Source organism: Equus caballus, chromosome 14 (assembly GCF_041296265.1).
Source record: "Equus caballus isolate H_3958 breed thoroughbred chromosome 14, TB-T2T, whole genome shotgun sequence".
NCBI classification, from domain to species: Eukaryota; Metazoa; Chordata; class Mammalia; order Perissodactyla; family Equidae; genus Equus; species Equus caballus.
Window position 1 is genome coordinate 51207658 of NC_091697.1, and position 18997 is coordinate 51226654.

General features: G+C 51.5%; 1 protein-coding gene and 1 long non-coding RNA gene across 24 annotated transcripts in view; one reads left to right on the top strand and one right to left on the bottom strand.

Annotated features, from left to right (window-relative positions):
• Window positions 1–18997, bottom strand: part of LOC100072198 (protocadherin gamma-C4) — a 172282-nt gene that overhangs the window by 7097 nt on the left and 146188 nt on the right. For 20 of the 23 annotated variants that reach the window (XM_070234070.1, XM_070234068.1, XM_070234067.1 and 17 more), the window contains one exon: window positions 8527–8585. In XM_070234070.1, coding sequence (XP_070090171.1) covers window positions 8527–8585 — 59 coding nt within the window. Of the gene's footprint in view, window positions 1–8526; window positions 8586–11612; window positions 18587–18997 lie in introns of those variants that run through there. The other 3 variants (XM_070234051.1, XM_070234049.1, XM_070234069.1) reach the window with 3 other exon arrangements.
• Window positions 3722–5657, top strand: LOC138917469 (uncharacterized). Its single transcript, XR_011425542.1, has 3 exons — window positions 3722–3859; window positions 4825–4931; window positions 5522–5657. It is a non-coding gene; the product is annotated as an uncharacterized lncRNA (long non-coding RNA).

Genomic DNA, 18997 nt, shown 5'->3' on the forward strand with positions numbered 1-18997 from the left:
TGTCCCAGGCTAGCCCAGCTCATGCCCCTCCTGTCCTGTTCCAGGGCTTCCAGATCTAGTACCCTATCCCCACCCCATGCCCAAGACCTGCTCCCTTTCAACAAGATAGGAGGTAGCTTATACAATCCTTCAGAAGCCAGACCCCCATGTGTCAGTCCCCAAACCAGCTCTGTCCTGTCTCAGACACCAGGGCCCTTGGAGGGATAGAGCAGGAGAAACTGCAGCTTGCTCCCCATGAGAGGGCAGTGGCTCAATGTCACAGCCTCACACACAGCAAGGGAGGTCAGGCCCTCCCCTGAGGGCAGTGAAGGTGGGAAGTGGGAGAAAATGAATCAGAGCCCAGAAAGGGGTGAGGACTAGAGAGAAGCAGGGGGAGAGGGAGGGAGCCTGCAGGGACCCTGGAGCAGGGAGAGGTCTAAAACTGAAATCTGATCACTTCCACGGCTTGCTAAATCCTCAGGGCACAGAAGGACCCGCCCCTCCTATTTTACAGGAACACCTCCAGCTCTGTTCCCAAACATTCTATCATCACCTCTTTTCTGAGGCACTTCCCTAGTTCCTCAAGCTCTCTCTTACAGCGACTCCCAGGCAGGTACTGGTCTCTGGAACGCCAGTTCCCACCCTCTGCCTTGGTAACAAGAATAAAATTTGTCAGAGCCATCCCTAAGCGCCCCCAGGCTGAGTCAGGTACCCCTCCGTGGCAGTTCTGGTCCCCTCCACCCCCCCCCACCCCCACCCCCCGTTACTGGGTACTGCTGTTGTCCCTGTCTGCTCCACCAGGACTGTGTCTGCCTGCTTCCTATAGAAGCACCTAATTAAGACCTTTAGACGCTCTAAGCTTTGAGAAAAACATGAAGTGATTCCCAACTGTTAAAAATGCAAACCTGTGAAAGAACCCTAAGGAATTCCAACCCAACTGAGATTTTTCCCATAGCGACTATTTCCATGTTCTTTTGGAATTTTCAAGGATCAAATCATTTCCATTTTTGAGGAGAGAGGGAAGCACCCTGACAGGCACGCAGTCTCTTAGGTGACCCGTGGCACCATCTGGCACACCGAAGTTCCTCAATAAATGCTCGTGGTTGAACGTAGCGGGAAAGGCCCGGAGAGTCAGGTCACTATGCGGTAAGAAGGATTTGGCACCAGGGAAGGGGCTGCAGGGCAGGCCTGGAAGGCATGCAAGCATGTGTTCGCGAGCGCATGTGCATGTTTTGTCATGGTGGGTGGGCACAGCCAAGAACTGCTTTACAATTTTCCCCAGGTCTGTCCCCGCTTATGGTTTCCTTCAACCTGGGACTCCCCACCCCCAGGTAGGCGGGCTCAGTCCAAGGCTCAGATCAGAGCCCACAGCTGCTGTGTGCGCCCTCTGTGCCGTCACAGCAAATGCAGAGTTAGGTTGGAGGGGGAAGCAGGAGTCTCATTTCTTCCTCCGCAGAGGTGGAATTCTGTGTCCATTTACTCAATCAATATTTATTGAGCAATTACTGGGCACCAGACACTGGGCTAGGTGCTGGGGTTAAGGCTGTGAACATGACTGAAATAGTCGGTCTCTACAGTGCTCACAATCTATATTGAGAGGCTGATATTAAATAATCAGGGCCTGCCCGGTGGCTCAGCGGTTAAGTTAGCACGTTCTGCTTCTCGGCGTCCCGGGGTCCACCAGTTTGGATCCCAGGTGTGGACACGGCACCGCTAGGCATGCCATGCTGTGGTAGGCGTCCCATGTATAAAGTAGAGGAAGATGGGCATGGATGTTAGCTCAGGGCCAGTCTTTCTCAGCAAAAAGAGGAGGATTGGCAGTAGTTAGCTCAGGGCTAATCTTCCTCAAAAAAAATAAAATAAAATAAAATAAGATAGATAATCATACAATTATTTAATTGCAATTGTGACAAGTGCCATGGTGGCAAAGAGCAGGAGGTCCAGGGGAGTCCTGACTTAGTCGGGGTTAGGAGCTCAGCCAGTCCAGGCTTCCCTACCGAAAAGACAGGGAATTTAAATCTGAGGAAATTATCCAGGTGATTTGGAAAAGAATCCCAGCTAAACAAATGTAGGAGGAACAATAGAAAATCACCGCTTGGTAACCACCGATATATAAAAACAGATTCAGGCTTCCCAGTCTCAAATATCACCTACAGATTACTTCGTAATCACAAATATTTTAAAATAGCTTTGTAATAGAGAGATCTGGGGACCACTCTAACCGCGTGAACAAACTGAACATCACTGATGATAGGACAGACTGACGTGAAGTGATTCCCGATGTGATGCAGTGGGAGTACACGATGCCACCCACGCAGTATTCTCTCCAAGCCTGTTTCCCCTGAATCTCGCCACGCGAAAATGATCGGGTAACCCAGACTGTGGGACATTTTAAAAGACAACTGGCCTGGACTCTTTAAAAAATGTCTATGTCATAAAAAGGAAACAAAAAAAGGTAAGGAGGCTGTTTTAGATTAAAGGAGATGAAAGCGACATGGCAAATGCAATTCATGCTCCTTGACTGAATCCTGGAGTTAAAAAAAAAAAAAACAGGTTAAAAGGACATTTGGGGATCATTTATGAAAATCTACTAGTGGACTGCATATTATTGCATTAGTGTTAAATTCCTCAAATGTGATCATTCTTTTGTGGTTATGTATGAGGGTATTATTGTTATTAGGATATATATACTGAAGTATTTCAAATGTTATGATGTTTGCAACTCTCAAATGGTTCAGGAAAAAAACGGTGTATGTGTGTAGAGAGAGAGAAAACAAATGGGCAAAATATTAATACTTGATGAATCCAGGTAAAAAGAATATTTGGATATTCATCATACTATTCTTTCAACTTTTCGATAGGTTTGAAACATTTCAAAGTAAAAAATTGAAGGGTAAAATTAAATTATCTTGGAGAAGGTGCAGTGTTGTGGGAGAGAGCTCCAGGCAGGGGGAGCAACAGGCCCTGAGCTTCTGAGGCTGGGAGGAGCCTGGCCAATTCAAAGGACTAAGGGAAAGCCAGCGTGGCTGTCACAAAGGGAGGTCAGGTCAGGGGCTGGGGCTGCAGAGTGGACGCCAAAGATTTTGGTCTCATCCTAAGAGCTCTGGGAAGCCACTGAGGTGTTTAAAGGGGACGGGGTGGGGGTGGGGTTGTCATGATAGGAGTTAAATATTCAAAAGTCACCCTTGCTCCTGGGAGAGGACTCGGGGTTGAGGATACAGACATCTGGGAGGACAGGAGCCCAGTGATGGGGCCTCAGCCGCCTCTGTCTCCATGAAAATCCAGAGGTCGTTCCTTGCAGCCCTGCTGAGCTCTCCCTGGGCCTGCCTGAGGGCTCAGGGATGAGGCAGGTGGGCTCAGGCCCAGGTGGGGATAGAGTGGGGAGAGGAGGCGGAGGGGGGCGGCAGCCGGAGAAGAGCTTTGGGGCTGTGGGGTAGACAACAGGGTCAGAATCCAGGTTAGGAGGACGCCCTGTGGGGGGTGGGTAGTGGTGTTGAGGGAATAAAGGTGAGTGGGAGGGAGGGCCTGGAACCATGGGCTGGGCTGTCAGGAGGATTCTTGGGAACTGTTGAAGGCTGGAGATCAAGCACATGGGCAGCCTGCCAGCTCTTTGAAGTTGGGCAAGAGAGAGTGTAGGGGGAGAAACTTCTTTTTGAACCATTTACTGAGAGCTTCCTATTCTCTGGGTTCTGCGCTGAATAAATTATATGGACTGTCTATTTCAGCGCCAGAACCAGCCGCAGATAAGTGTTATGATTATTCTTATTTGCCAGCAGATGAACTCGGGGCTCAGAGAAGTTGAGAGACTTTCCCAAAGTCACAAGCTGGTAACGGGCAGAGCTGCAACCTGAAAGAGGCCTAACGGGACTCCAAAGCCTACGTACGATCCTATAGGCGACAACATACGGGGCTTCAGCAGGGATCAGGGACTCTCCTAGGGTTTGAGGAACAGTGAAAAATAACAGTGGAGGGGATGGCCTATATCCATTTGACCACTTTCCAAGTGCCCCCTGGGTACCAGTGTCTGTGACAGGCCCTAGGGTTTAGGGACAGAGATACAGTTCTGGCCCTAAGGAGTGTGGGTTCTGGCGTGCAAGGTGTGAGGGTGAGGGAGCACCTCAGAGGCTGGACTGTGGTCAGATGCCCCCTGCATCATGCTCAAAAAAAGGAGAACTCTAGGAAGGCACCCTGGACAACAGCCTGAATTTAACTGGCTTAAAATATAAATGCCTCTGTATTTTTTTAACATCGTAAAAGCCTATCAGCATTTTAAAATATATGCATGTGTCCATATGAGGGGCTGTTATGCAACAATTAAATGACTTCTGAAGAATTTTTTACTGACATGGGGAAATTCTCATGATATATATGGCAAAGAGAGAAAAGAACAGGCTATAACACTGATGGAAAGTATGACCTCGATTACTAAAAAAAAATCCCAAACTGGTGAGAAATATACCAGCCTTGACTAGGAATGAAAGTTCTTGATATTCCGTGAAAAAGTTTGTGAACGATTTATTTAGGTGAATCAAATTTAAAAAAGAAAAAGAAGAGGAAGAAGCCTGTGCATGCTGACTACACAAAGAAAAGGTCTAGAAATATAAATAGGAAAATATTAAAAGAGCTTAAGAGATTTGAGGTGCTCAAAAAAATACAAAATGTGGGCCTTCATTTGGATAAGTATGCAAAAAAATGAACAGAAAGAGTGAGATAGACAATTGGGGAAATGTGAATACTGACTGGCTATTTGAAAACATTTGTTTATTAATATTATATTATTTATTATTAATATACTAATTATTAGTTTGTTAATGCTATTTTTGGTACATATGTGTTTAAAAAAAGAATCACCTGTTAAAGATAGTGAAGACTCAGATGAAATTATATGATGGCTGAGACTTGCTTCAAAATAACTCAAGGGAGGACGGGAGTGGAGATAGAAGCGGAACGAGGTAAGGCATTGGTCGAAGCTGGATAGTGGGATCGTAGAGGTTCATTATACCATTCTTACTGCTTTTATACAGATTTGAAATGTTCCATATTAAAAACAATGTTAGTGGTGGTTTCCCTGGGTTGTGAAATTAGAGTTCTTTTTCTTTTAATTTTTTTCTCTATTTCTCATGTTTCTATAGTGAGCATGTATTCTTTTAAAAGCTGAAAAAAAAACAAGTTTCTATTTATTTGTTTGTTGAATGACTAATCAAACTGAGGAAGAGCAAGGAGAGGTCTCTCAGAGGAGGGGGAATAGAAGGGAATCCAGAGTTGGGGAAGGGTAGTGTTGAGCCATCAAAGGAGAACAGAGTAGAGACCAGAGGAAGCCAAGTGGAGACTCTCTTCTCTGTGCAGAGGTGGGAAACAGCTGCAGGGTGGAGCCTGGGTTACAGCCTGAGAAGGGAGAACTGGCTTGCTGGATTCAGAGCTTGAGATAACAGCTGTTGGGATAAGAAGCCAAAAGGATGACCTGAGAAGGGATATTGGTGGGGAGGTAGAGCACCTGGCAGGCAGGGACTTAAGAACGTGAGTCTTTTTCCCTTTTGTCTAGGAAATGTGACCCAGTGCTGACTTGAACTTGAATCAGGTTTACTGAAGAACTCAACACTAGCCCTGCTCTGAACCTGGTGTGCCACTAGCCAAGATGGTGGGGAGGGAGTGGGGCAGAGAAGCAGTGGAGGGCTGGAACCAGGGTTAGACTGAATAAAAGAAATCTCCCCTCTTCATCTTCTCACTCCAATTTACTCATCAAAATGGCAGCAAAGAAAAAACTCCCTGTCGTTCTGTTGATCCTAAGGGACCTCACCACAGGGCCTTTGCATATGCCCTTCCCACCACCTGGAATGCTCTTCCCTCTTTCCTTCAGCTGGTTAATTCATATTCATCTTTCAGATCTCAGCATAACTCATTTCCTCCTGGATGTCCTCCTGCTCCCTGACCAGGTCAAATCCCTACTTTACGCTCTCACCTCCAGGCACTGCTCTTCATAGCACTTATGATACCTGCCACCTTACATCTATCTTTTGTGATTATTTGATTAATATTTGTTTCCCTCAACACACTGTAAACTTCTCGAGGGCAGGAACTATGTCTCTTTTACATCTCCTACACCTAGAGTACTACCTGGCCTACAGTAGAGGCTTACTAACTGTTTATTGAATGAATGAAGGAGGGGGGGTGCCAGTGGCTGGACTGGGCCCTGAATACTTATTTCATCTGGGCCTTTGGAGCTAAATCAGAAATGTTTGTCTCACACCCCTCAAGTTAACTAAGGAAGGGAGTGTTCCTGAGCCTTCTCCAGCTGCCAAGAGCTCCTGCGTGCATTTCAGGCCACCAGGTCTCTCACATGATGAGGGGGGACTTGAGGCAGAAGTAAGGTCCTCAACCCAGAGGACACCTCAGAGGAACTGGAGGGGCTTCCAGCTTCAGTGGTGGATTCTGTTTCAGGGCCAGTATCTGGCCTGGGGTGGGAGTGGGTAAAGGGAACAAAACCTGCCCAGTACTTCTCATCGCCTCAGCTCAATGTCACCTCCTCCTGGAGGCCTCCTCTATCCCCCTCCCCCATTACACTCACATTATCTTCTTCTTCTCAGAACTTGTGATTTGTAACCAGATTTGTTGTCAATTTTCTGTTTCACTTGCTAGCCTGGAAATCTGTGAGTTCAAGGATCATGTCTGCTTATTTACTCTTATAGGCCAGTGGTTAGCACAGGACCTGGCTCATAGTAGATGCTCAATAAATATTTGCTGAATGAATGACTACTTGAATGAATACCTGAATACATGAATGACCTAATGGATAACCTATGGGAAGGCTGGGAAGGCTAGTAGGGAGAAACGAGACAGCTGGGGTCAAGGGAGGAGCAAGGGCAGTCCAAGCCATCTGGTTTGCTGCCTTCTAAGGGCCTTCCAGGAAGTGTCTTGATATCCTAATACCAGTGGCAGAACTGCACATGCCCAGGAGCTGGAGTCTCCACCATACACCAAGGTCTCCTGGGTTCTTGTGACAGCACGGTAGCATCCTGGGAAGTGTGGGCAGCAAGTGCCCAACAAGTGAGGAGTTACTCTCTCCTTCTCTCTCCTGAGCTCCTTGGACTCCTCCAGGCTCCTGACTTCTACCAGGGAGGCCTGGCCCAGCACCCACCCCACACCCCTCAGACCAAGTGAAGGTCTTTCCACTGAAGTTTCCCTTCCCCTCCTCACAGGGGGTTCCTAGCTCAGCAGGGATTCAAACCCGCATGAAATGAGCAGCTGGGCCAGCCTGGAGGGGAGGGCGTGTGGTGTAGAGTGGTGATCAAAGGCTCTGTGTGTGAGGGGCAGGGGGGGTCGAGTGCGTGTAGGGGGGCATGCATGTGCTGGCTTGCCCATAAGTACAGAGAAATGAGAGAGAGAGAGACAGGGATACAAAGTAAAAGATAGGATAAAAGAGAAACAGAGATAAAGAAAGAGTAACGTAGAAAGAGACTCAGCGAGGCACAAAGAGACAAGCTAAAGACTTAGAAAGATATACAAAGAGAGACAGAGACAAGGAAAGAGACACAGAGAGGCTGAGAACAGAGAGGAGAGCAGAAGCAGTGAGGGACTGAGAAGCAAGTCTGGAGATAGAGGAACACAAGGACACCAGGAAATGATGAAGGAAGGAGAGACAGAATAGAGGTCAAGGTCAGAGACAGGAAGGCAGACACAGAGAGAAAAGGAGAAACAGAGACTGAGACTAAGGAAGAGTCACATTTATTCATTGATTCCACAGCTATCGAGCACCTAGCCGTGGCAGGCGCAGTGTAAGGCACAGATCAATGCAAGTAGACACAAATGGTAGGGACTGAGATGCAGTAATAAAGACAGAAACTGAGATAGAGACCTGGAAAGAGAGGGAGAGATTGCAAACTGAGATAGAGACTGAGGTAAGGATGCAGAGATAAGAGAGAGTGGCAGAGACAAAAAGCCTGCAGACAGAGAGGGCAGGGACCAGAGGGCAGCCTGGAAGAGGGAGACCTGCCCCCAGAGCTCCCAGCCTGGGCTCTCCTCCTCAGCCCCACCTCCAGCTGTGCTGTCTCTGCTCTCCCCACAGCTGCCTGACCTCCTTCCCCTCTGCCTCTGCTCTCTCCTGCGGGCTCTCGAGGAGGCTCTGACTTAAGACAGCTTCTCCACTCCTCCTCCTGTCCCAGAATTTTTCTACCTGAACCCCCAGGTCAGGATGGAGCCCAGCCCAACTTTTGGCAGAAGGATGAAAGCAGTAGATGGGTATAAAAAGCTTCCTCTCCACCCAGAGACCACCTTAAGACTATCCTTTGGTCCCACAGAGCCCCAAGAAGATAGGAAAAGTTTCATATGGTGGGGAGAAGGGAGAGGATGAGTGTGTGAATTGAGCTTCCAAAATAGCCAGAGTAGGCGCCTCTTCCTTCTGGTTCCCAATATACAAAAATCTCCCTGAAATCTGGAACAGAGGGGAGAAGCCATTTGTAGCAAATGCTGAGCCCTCCCCCCACCTCCTCCCACGTCATCGCTGAGAAAATGCCGCAGAGAAGAGGGTGGGCTGGAGAGGCAGTCACCTACCTGCTGGTGCCAGGTCTCTGGGCCTGAGAGAAACGCCAGTCCGTGTTGGGCGGGGCTTGCTGTAGAGAAAACAGAGGGAAAGGGACTGAGTACCCAGAGAAGTCAGAACATCACCCGAGCCCCTGGGGATGGACTGGGGGGAAAGAGGGGAGTGGACACAGAGATGAAAATGGGGTGAGATCAGCAAGGGGTAGACATCTTCAAAGACAAAATACAACTCAGGTCTCACAGGTCTGAGGTACCAGCGACAAAGAGAGAAAATAACATTTATCTGACCACAGAGAGCAAACCCAGATTCCTTTGCTAAAGAAATGGCCCCTCCTCCCTGCCCCCAGACTCAAAGCTTCTGAGCTGAGATTCAAGGGCTGAACGTGTCTTCTGCGGAACCAGGAGGGAGGGGTGCAGAGAAGGCCCCCAAAAGCGCCAGAGGAGGCTTTTAGATGAGAATTCTGTCAGCCCTAGAAAGAATTTATTCAGCTCCTCAGCTGGGGACAAAGCATCCTCTGCAGCAAGATGGCTGCTGCTCCGGGTAACCCTTTTTGTGCCAGGTTATGCTCTAACACATTCAGAGGGACACCTCCTCTAGGCCCTTGGCTCTCAAGGATCCCTTCCCACAGCTAAATACATTATTAATTTAGGAGTCATGCCAGACTGGGCCTTTGCAGGGCATCCAAGCCCCAGGACACCTCTCACCCCAGAGCTCATGCCAGACAATGGCTGTGACTAAGAAGGAGAGAACAAGGCCACTCTGTCTGGGATACAGAAAACGGTTGGGATGGAGCCCAGCAGAGATCAAGCTCCCACAGCCTCCAAGCAAAGCCAGCTAAGACTCCAGGGTTCCCAAGGGGCTCATTTGTAGCCATCTCCCACCTGAATGAAGGTGTGGGACTCTGGCCAGCAATTCACTCCTGATTCCCTCCCAGCCTCTCCAGAGGGTGTGTATCCCATTGCACCCTCACATGGAGCACTCCTAGAGCCATTTCCTCCCCGTTTCTGGGGTGTGCTGGTAATTAATTCTCACACTCACTCCCAGGAGCAGAGAAGGTGTGAGCATCTCCGATTACACTGGGGAGAAGGAAGACCCAGGGCAGCCAAGTGACATACTCTGAGGCTCACAAGTGGCAGTGCTGTGAGCAGAACCCAGAAAATTGGCATTCAAGGTGCAACAGGAGTCACCACACCATTCCAGGACTGCTGTGGGGAAGGGCACAGGGATGTCCAGCCCTCAGCCACTGTATTCTTAGGCACGGCAGAATCTACACAGACATGCAGGAACTCTGACAGATTGGCGGAGTGGTGCTGGGCAAAACTCACAACCTACATGAGGACGGCGGGTCCAAGTTCAGTTAGTGCTGCTCAAGGATAAGGAGCCTCAGAAGCCTTCTCCACACGGAAGGCCCTAAGCGGGAAAGATCCCCACTTCTGCCCCATTCCGGCAGATGCATACCGTCCCTCCTGTCCTCCAGCTTTATAGGCACCCAGTGATTGAAAGCACAAATTCTGGAGTTAGACAGGCCTAGATCTTTATCACTTACCCTATGAACTTGAGCAAGTCACTTGACCTGTGTGAAACTCAGTTACAAAGTGGGGATGCCAGTACCTATCCAACAAAAGTGTTGGGAAGAGCAACTGAAATGCTGTGGTTCTCAGAGGAGGTGTGTAGTAAGGCTCTCTCAGTCGGCTGTCAAAATCACTTAGGGGTGTTGTTTCAAAATACAATTCTGATTCAGTAGGGGCACAGTGGGGCATAGATATATTTTGAATCAAAGCTCCCAGGGTCCTGGAAACCTGTGCTTTTCACTATTATAGTTGCCCCATATATGAGGGCACCCTGGCATCTGGCAGAGGCTGTGGCTTTCCATCCACCAGGGAAGGAAGGACTTGCCAGAGTCTCAGATACTTTGGTCACCCCCAAAGCCCTGATCCTAGATCGCTGGGCACACTGTGGTCACGACAGAGCTAAAAGCCTGTCTCTGAGCTCCAGAGCCGGGGTGCACCAGGCTCCCACTTCCTGCGAGAGGACGTGGCCTCCGGTGCCACTGAGGTCCCAGGCTGCCTGTCCTGTAGGCCTGCTTATTCGCCTAAGGCCGGGCCCTGCCGCCCCTAGGGCCACAAGCAGCTTGGCCCTCCTGCCCACCCGCGGGTTCTGGGCTGGAGGCGCCGCCGCCCTCCGCCGGGAGCCCCAGGCCCAGCGGGACTGGCCGGCCCGCGGGTCATAGAGTCCTGCCCGCCCCGCGTCTAGAGCGCCCAGAGTGGCTCCCGCGCTCCAGGCGCCGCCACCTGGCCCAGGCCAGCCCGGAGGCGACCCGGCCCAGCCCGGGCGGAGCGGAGAGGAGGCCACGACCCGGGATCCTCGCCAGCGCGCTCGGTCAGCGGTGAGTACTGAGCACCTCTGAAGCCGGCAGCGGGGGAGGGAGGCCGGGTGGGCCGGGGACAGCCCGAGCGTGTGAACCTGGCAACCAGCGGCTGGCCGTGAAAGGCGGCGTGCGTGTAAAGCCAAGCGCGAGAGGCGCGCGTGTGTGCAGGTGAGGCGCGGCGAGCCCGGGCGCTGGGTGTGGCCCGTGGGTGTGTTCCGCAGGGAGGACACGCGTGAGCCCTGCGTGTGCACCTGTGTCCTGTCCACAGATGCGTTTGTTTGATGTGGGAATAAGGAGGGTGAGAAGAACAGCGAAGTCACAGATCGAGGGACAGGAGATAAACGTAGGAAGAAACCTAGAGACCGGGGGAGCAGGCCGGCGCCCAGCCTAGGAGGCTGCTGCGGGCGTGATCTGCCTCCACCCGGGACCCCCGACCCAGGCGGAAATCGCCAGAAACATCGCCAGGCCCCAGCCGTTTCTGAGTGTGGGGGCGGGGATCGGTCCTACCCCCCTCGCCCACAATCACCACCATCTCCCAGGGCTCAGAGCCCCATGCCTGCCTCGGCTACATCTCTGGTTCCACGCAATCAGTCCAAAGGGTCCCGACAATCGGGTGGAGCGCAGCTAGCGGACGAGCCCGCCCGCCGGAGAGTTGTGGATGCAAGTTCAAGGTCCCTTATGAGGCGGCTTCTCCATTGCCGCCCTCAGGGGTCGCGCCCAGCCCCTCACCTGGCTCCGCTCCCGCAGCGTGTTAGAGCGGGACCGGAAGGTGTCAGGCTCCAGCGCCAGGGCTGAAGGCTGCTGGACGCTGAGAGGCCTTAGAAAAGTGAAGTCACTGCCGTCCGAGGCTGGTGAAAAGCACGTCCTGTAGCAATGGCTCTGCGAGTCTGTGGGCCGCAGCGTCACCTCCATGTACTTGAGCGTGCCATCTGAGCTCACGTGTAGGCTGGGGCTGGACTGTTTATAGAAGTCCCGGGAGGGTGAGTCCTGGTGCCTGCAGCACCAGCCCCCACCCCCATCCTCGTCTGCATGCCCCCGAAGGCACTTAGCCGACAGAAAGGTGAAGGTGACTAAGGATAAGAGACTGATGGCTGCAAGAGCCACAATGAGGTAAAGGGTAAGGTCTGAACGCTCAGGAGGGTGTGTGAGGAAGTCGCTGGATTTGGGCATTTCTTCAGGGTCCTTGTCCTCCAGAACCAGCAGCACTGTGGCTGTAGAGGAAAGTGAAGGGTCACCATTGTCCCTCACCAGGACCACCACCTGCTGGGTGTCAGAGTCATCCTCCAGTAAGGCCCGGGCTGTGCGCACCTCACCAGTATGTGCAGACACCAGGAACAGTCCTGGGGCTGTGGACTGTGGCAACAGTGAATAGGAGAGCCATGCATTGTGGCCTGCATCAGCATCCACTGCTGTCACCTTGGTGACCAAGGAGCCAGGAGGAGCAGAGCGAGGGAGACGCTGGGGGACTGAGAGTTCCTGGCCTGGTCTTGGGTGCAGCACAGCTGGGGCATTATCATTCTGGTCTAGGACAAACAGATGCAGAGATGTGTTGGCATGCAATGGAGGAGAGCCAGAGTCTTGAACCCCTACCACGATCTGCAGCATCTGCAGCAATTCATAGTCAAAGGTACGCTGGGCAAAGACCCGCCCATCTTCAGGGTTGACATACACAAAGGAGGAGGCTGGGGCTCCCTGAATCTGATTCCCAACAATGGAGTAGGTGAGGCGGGCATTATCCCCAGTGTCTGGATCAGAGGCAGCCACAGTGCAGAGAAGGGAGCCTGGAGGCTGGTTTTCTGGGATGTAAGCAGTGTAGAGCTGCTGGGTGAAGAAGGGTGCATTGTCATTAACATCTGAAATGTTGAGCCTGATGGTGAGATGTGCATGCAGGGGAGGTGAGCCTGCATCACTGGCCAGCAGCTCAATGATATAGTGGGATGTGGCCTCACGGTCCAAGGGCTGGCTGGTTAGCAGTGAGTAGTGGTTCCCAGAAGGCTTAATCTGAAATGGCAGGTCTGGAGAGATATCAAGGCTCACTTCACTATTTTTCCCTGAGTCTCGGTCCCGCACGTTAAACAATCCCACTACTGTGCCCACTGGTGTGTTCTCCAGGACAGGGTTGACTAAAGAGGCCAGTAGTACCTCTGGGGCATTGTCATTGTCATCTCCCACATCCACTTGAATCACACAGTGGCCTTCCATGGCTGGCTGTCCCTGGTCACGGGCTCTTGCATGAATTTCATAGAAACTTGACTCCTCAAAGTCTATGGGACCCAATACATGGATTGCTCCACTGCTAGGGTCTAGGTCAAAGAGATTCCGCACTGCTTCAGATGTATGATCTCCAAAAGAATAGTCTAGTTGGCCATTGGTGCCCTCATCTGGATCAGTGGCATTAAGGCGGAGCAGCAGTGTACCCATGGGTGCATTCTCAGGGAGTCCCACACGTAGAACTGAGGACTGGAAGGTTGGAGCATTATCATTGATGTCCAGCACAGTGACAGAGATGAGGGTGGTCCCTGAGTGGGCTGGGATACCCCCATCCACAGCAGTGAGTACCAGCTGATGTCTTGCCTGGGCTTCACGGTCGAGTTGCTGCTCTAGCACCAGCTCTGGGAACAGCTTCCCATCTTTTAGGGTCTTCACATTCAGAGAGAAGTGGATGCTGGGGCTTAGAGTGTAGAAGCTCACAGTATTGGTCCCCACATCTGGATCCTGGGCACTATCCAGTGGAAATCGTGCCCCAAGGGCAGCTGATTCCGAGATGCGTATCTCTCGCTCAGGGGTGGCAAACCTAGGAGAGTTGTCATTGAGATCCAGGATCTCTACCTCTACACGGATTAGTTCCAGGGGGTGTTCAGTCACCACCTGCACTGGCAGCAGACAGCTGGTGCTGGCTCCACACAGGCTTTCTCGGTCAATCTTTTGATTCACTGCCAGAGCACCACTCATCAAGCTCAGGGAAAAATAGTGTCCATTCTCCTCAGAGCCCAACCGCAGTCGGCGGCTCAACAGATCTGTCACCTTTAAGCCTAGATCCTGGGCAACATTCCCCACCAGCGTCCCCGGCTCAGACTCCTCCACCACTGAGTAACGAAGCTGCCCAGACACCCAGCCCCAGCAGCACAAGGACAACATGCACAGCACTTGCCATTTCCCAGCGAGCTGTGGGGGTGTCTTGGGCCCCATGACCCAGAAGTCCCTTCCTGGACACTGACTCTGTGCTGTCCTGTCTCCAAGGTAGACCCAGAGCTTGGAATGTAGCAGCTGAAATCTCCTATGTCTCCTTCCAGCCTCTTAAAAACTGCTCCGAGGTCTGTCTGCCTGCAGCAGTTCTTCTTAGTCACCAAATGGCGGGGGTGGGGGGGGAGGGGAATTAATCTGAGTGGAGCTGGGGAGCTGGGGGAGGAGAGGTGGGCAGGAAGAGCAGATCTCCCACCTCAGCTCTGAGTCTGATTGGCTAAAAAGTCTGTCTGCTCTCAACCAATTATAAAGTCTCCTCAGTCCTGGAAACCTTAGGAACAGGCGCTGCAAATCTGTGTCACAGAAGCCTTCTACCTCCCCACTCATTTCGTGCTGCAGGTTGATTCAGCCCCCTTGGCAGCAAAGTTTGACAGCTCAGATGGCACTCAACAGGAAGACAAAGTGGTACAGAACTTCTCAGTGTCCTGTCCCAGCAACTTCCTGCATGACTTCGGAAGCTTCCACTACTTTGCTTGAACCACCAAAACTTTGTCCTTCTGGGAGAGAGAAGCAAAACCCACGCTTCCCCCCACCCTCCGTCATCCTACTAAATGCTGCTAAGGTGAGAGAAAAATTTCGTTAGGACCCTGCAGAGTCTTGCTCTGACTCTCCAGCAGTGCTTTGAGGAACCTCCATGTCAGCTGATGGCTATAGGACTCAGCTCTCCTGAGATCCCAGACTTCAGCTATGGAATGACCATCACAGTTTGTGGTAGGGGGAACATTTATGGGACTGATTCAGGTCACCAGGAGAGTGACTAGAGTCTAGGCATGGCCTCTAGGATTTATGGTTTCACCAATTCAGAAGAACTCTACTTAAAGACTCCGAGAGTGGCTGTCTCTATGAATTACAGCAGCATGCTGTAAACCAGTTTTCTGACATTAAGTGATTTCACTTACTGTTTTTTTCCCAAAAAGGTAATACTCCCCTGCCCTCAATCGACTGCATCTAGCTCAAATCCCACAGTGGGGACTTGATTGGGCCTCCGAAAGACCTGGACTAAAGATCTCTGCTTCTACTTTGATGCCTCTCCACTCCCTTGGCTCTTTCCTCTTTGTGCTCTCTGCTGTGTTTCAAGCAGAGTTCCCTTTACAATGGACTAGGGTGTACTTGATACTGTGGGGCAAAGACACTAGCTCTCCTCAATCCATTGGGAAATGGTAACTTAGAGTTAAGGTAGTCCAGAACCTGGCCCCCTCATTCAGGAAGAGTAGAGAAAGAGTCACCTGGGTTTAGGTGACTGCCTGGTGCATCCTACCCTTATGCACTATAGCCTTGTATGCTCCCACATTCTGGTAGCATGCTTCCACAATACTCTGGCTCTTGATCACTTACTTTCATTTCTTACTCTCAGATAAGGGCATAACCCACCCCCAAGTACTAATCTGTGACAACTCCCTGGTTAATTCACAAAACACTTCTAAAGCACAGCATCTACCACATAGTTACCACTCACAAAAATGGTGACATCACTACAGGCTCTTACAGAGAGGCTAGTACTCTCTGGGACATGGCCCAGCCATATGCCTGGATCAGAATAACCCTCAGGCATTGGCTGAGCCTGTAAAGGTCTCACCTCTAGCCCATAGAGAAGATCAGAGGGTGGGCAGCTTGGGCGAACAGGCTCCCCTGCCATAGGTGCACTGGGTGACTTCACCATCATGAAGCTATCGCTCCGAGTGGGTGCAGAAGCCAAGGGTGTACAGCCATGAGAGTGGCCACCCACATCAACAAACTTGATAGGATCATCTGACCCTAGCTGGATTCGGAGGATCCCATTGGAAGGAGGAAGCCCCTCCCTCCTTCGAGATCGGGTGAGACAGGCACAGGTGCCAGCAGGAAGGCAGGTCACTCCACAGGCAGCCCCACGCAGACACTTAGAGAGCAGTGCCACGAATGAGCCAAAGGAGACAAAGCAAATTGCCACTAGTGATACAGCCAAGTAGAGGGTCAGGCGGGATTCTCCTTCCCTTGGAGCTGAAGATTCTCGAAGATCAGGAACAACTGGATGAGTGTCTTCCTCCAAGGACACTAGGAGAGTAACGGAGGTAGAGAGTGGTGGGCTACCACTATCCTTTACCACAATGACCAACTTCTGTGGTGGGAGATCAGCTGGGATGGGAACAGCCGTCCGTACCTCCCCAGCATAGCGAGAGACTGCAAACAGGCTGGGATCTGGGGCCTCCAGGAGCTGATATGAAACCCAAGCGTTGTAACCTGAATCCAAGTCCACAGCAGTCACCTTTGTGACTAGGTGGCCAGCACCAACTGATGGAGGCAGTGCTTGGGGACATAAGGAACCAGGCCGGGCCCTAGGACGGAGCACAGCTGGGGCATTGTCATTGAGGTCCAGCACAAATAGACGAACTGTCACAGTGCTACTAAGGGGTGGGTTGCCCCGATCCCGGGCCTGCACCTCAAACTGCAGTGTCTGTGTTTGTTCATAGTCAAAGGATCGAGTAGCATGAACAGCTCCTGTCTGGGGGTTCAGAGAGATGAAGGAGGAAGCTGACACATCTCGATTTCTGGGCTCTAGGAGAGAGTAGGAGATAAGCGCATTCAAGCCAGAGTCTGGATCAGAGGCTGCAAGGGAGCAAAGCAGGTCCCCTGGGCGATTGTTCTCAGGAACAAACACCTCATGTGATCTCTGGAAGAAAGAAGGTGGGTTATCATTCACATCTGAAATATTGAGGAAAATAGTCCTCTGGGTACTCAGAGGAGGGTTCCCAGCATCAGAAGCAGTGACCATGATGTCATAGCTGGATCTGGCCTCTCGGTCCAAGGGCCCAGCAGTCACCAGGGAGAACTGGTTCCTGAAGGCAGACTTGAGGGCAAATGGCAGGTGGTCAGGAATACGGAGGCTCACATCTCCATTTGACCCTGAGTCAGGGTCCTGCACACTGATGAGCGCCACCACAGTGCCAGGTTCTGCACTCTCTGGGAGAGTCCCAAGCTCTGAGGTCACCGTGATGTGGGGGGCATTGTCATTTACATCCAGGAGATCCACCCGAAGGCTGCAATGTTGCTCCATGGCTGGAGAACCCCCGTCACGAGCGCGAACATCAAATTCATAATAATTCTCACTCTCAAAGTCTAGGGGCCCCTGAAGGGTAAGCTTTCCAGTAGTGGGGTGCAGGCTAAAGAGGTTTCTTACACGATCAGGGGTGTGACCACTGAAAGAAAAAGTGACGTTACCACTGGGACCCAGGTCCGGGTCAGAGGCATTGAGCTGGATGAGCAGCATGCCGGCCGGTGCACTCTCCAACACACTTATCCTGTAGCTGGATTGCTGGAAGGCTGGGGCGTTGTCGTTCACGTCCAGCACTGATACCCGGAGTTCTGCGGTGCCAGATCTTGGGGGGTTCCCTCCATCCACAGCAGTCAGCACCAGGCGGTAGTCTGATTGCTTCTCCCGATCCAAAGGTTTCTCCAGGAGCAGCTCTGGGACCAGGCTGCCGTCGCTGCGCTTCTTGACATCCAGTGCAAAGTGTTCATTGGAGCTTAGTCTATAGCTGCTGATGGAGTTGCTCCCCACATCTGCATCCTGAGCCTTTTCCAAGGGGAAACGCTGTCCTGGAGGAGCTGCCTCTCCAATTTCCAAGTCCAGCTGCTGCCGAGGAAATCGGGGGGCGTGATCATTCACATCCACGATTTCTACCTCTGCTCGGTACATTTCCAAAGGCCCTTCGGTTACAAACTCCAGGGGCACGATGCAGCTGGCACTGAGCCCACACAGTGCCTCTCGATCGATTGGATTCTTGATGAGCAGGGCTCCGCTGTCCAAATCCACACGGAAGTGTCTTTGGTTCACCTCTCCAGCGACCTGCAGCCTGCGAGCTGACAGACTCTCTGTATCCAGCAGGAAATCTTGGGCGACATTCCCTACAAAAGTCCCTTCCTGTGACTCCTCTGGGACCGGGTATCGGATCTGCCCAAAAACGTAACCCAGGTGGCAACAGAGGAACAAAAGGGTAGCCCCCCTGCAGATTTCTATCCAGCTTCTCACCTTGCGGAGCATTGCTGCCGCCTGCTAGTTCTCTACCCGGTCCTGAGAAGCGGAAGAAGCCAACCCACCCCAAATGGCCACAGCAGCTGGAGACACCTATCTCCCTTTCCCCGCGCCAGCTCTGGCGCGGCTGGGCCGGCGCCGCAAGGGTTACGCGCCGTTTTTTGCTGGTGGCGGGGTAGATTTGTCTGCCTTCCACCACCCGATTGGCAGGCAGCGGCTCCTGGGCTCAGCCAATAGGCTGAGCAGAGAACATCCCAATAGCAGCAGGGTTAATGCGTCGCAGCATTGGAGGAAAAAAAAAACATACACATACAAAAAACAAAAAACCCACCTATTTTTTCACCTTCCTCCCGCTCAACAGCATTTCTTTCCACGGGTTGTTACCTCTATAGAGAGGCAGACAACATACATGTAGGGCTTTTTTTTTTTTCCCTTAACACACCAACTTCCCCCGCCCCTTTTCAGCGGGGAAAACAGCGACAGCCAGAGCCCTAGCAACCTGCAGCCCAGAGAGTGAGTAGCCATTTGAGACTGGTCACTTTGTTCAAGCCAGTGTTGTCATCCACCAATATTCTAAATGAGTAGCTTCTGCCTCAGTCTGATTGTATTAGAGCTACAGCTAATTAGAAGCATTGCCATATAGTCAAAACTCTCTGCAGATTGTTCCGAAATGTATCCATCTCTTTGCAGAAAAGGCTCACACATTAATGTAGCCAATTACATTTATGCAGTACACGTTTTTGTTGTAACAGGAGGCGCAGTGGAAACCAAACCCTTTTTATTCAGACACTTGCTAGTGATATACTAAATTATCATTCATTGATTTCAAGGACAGTATGGAAGGAGGTGAAGCAAGGTGGAG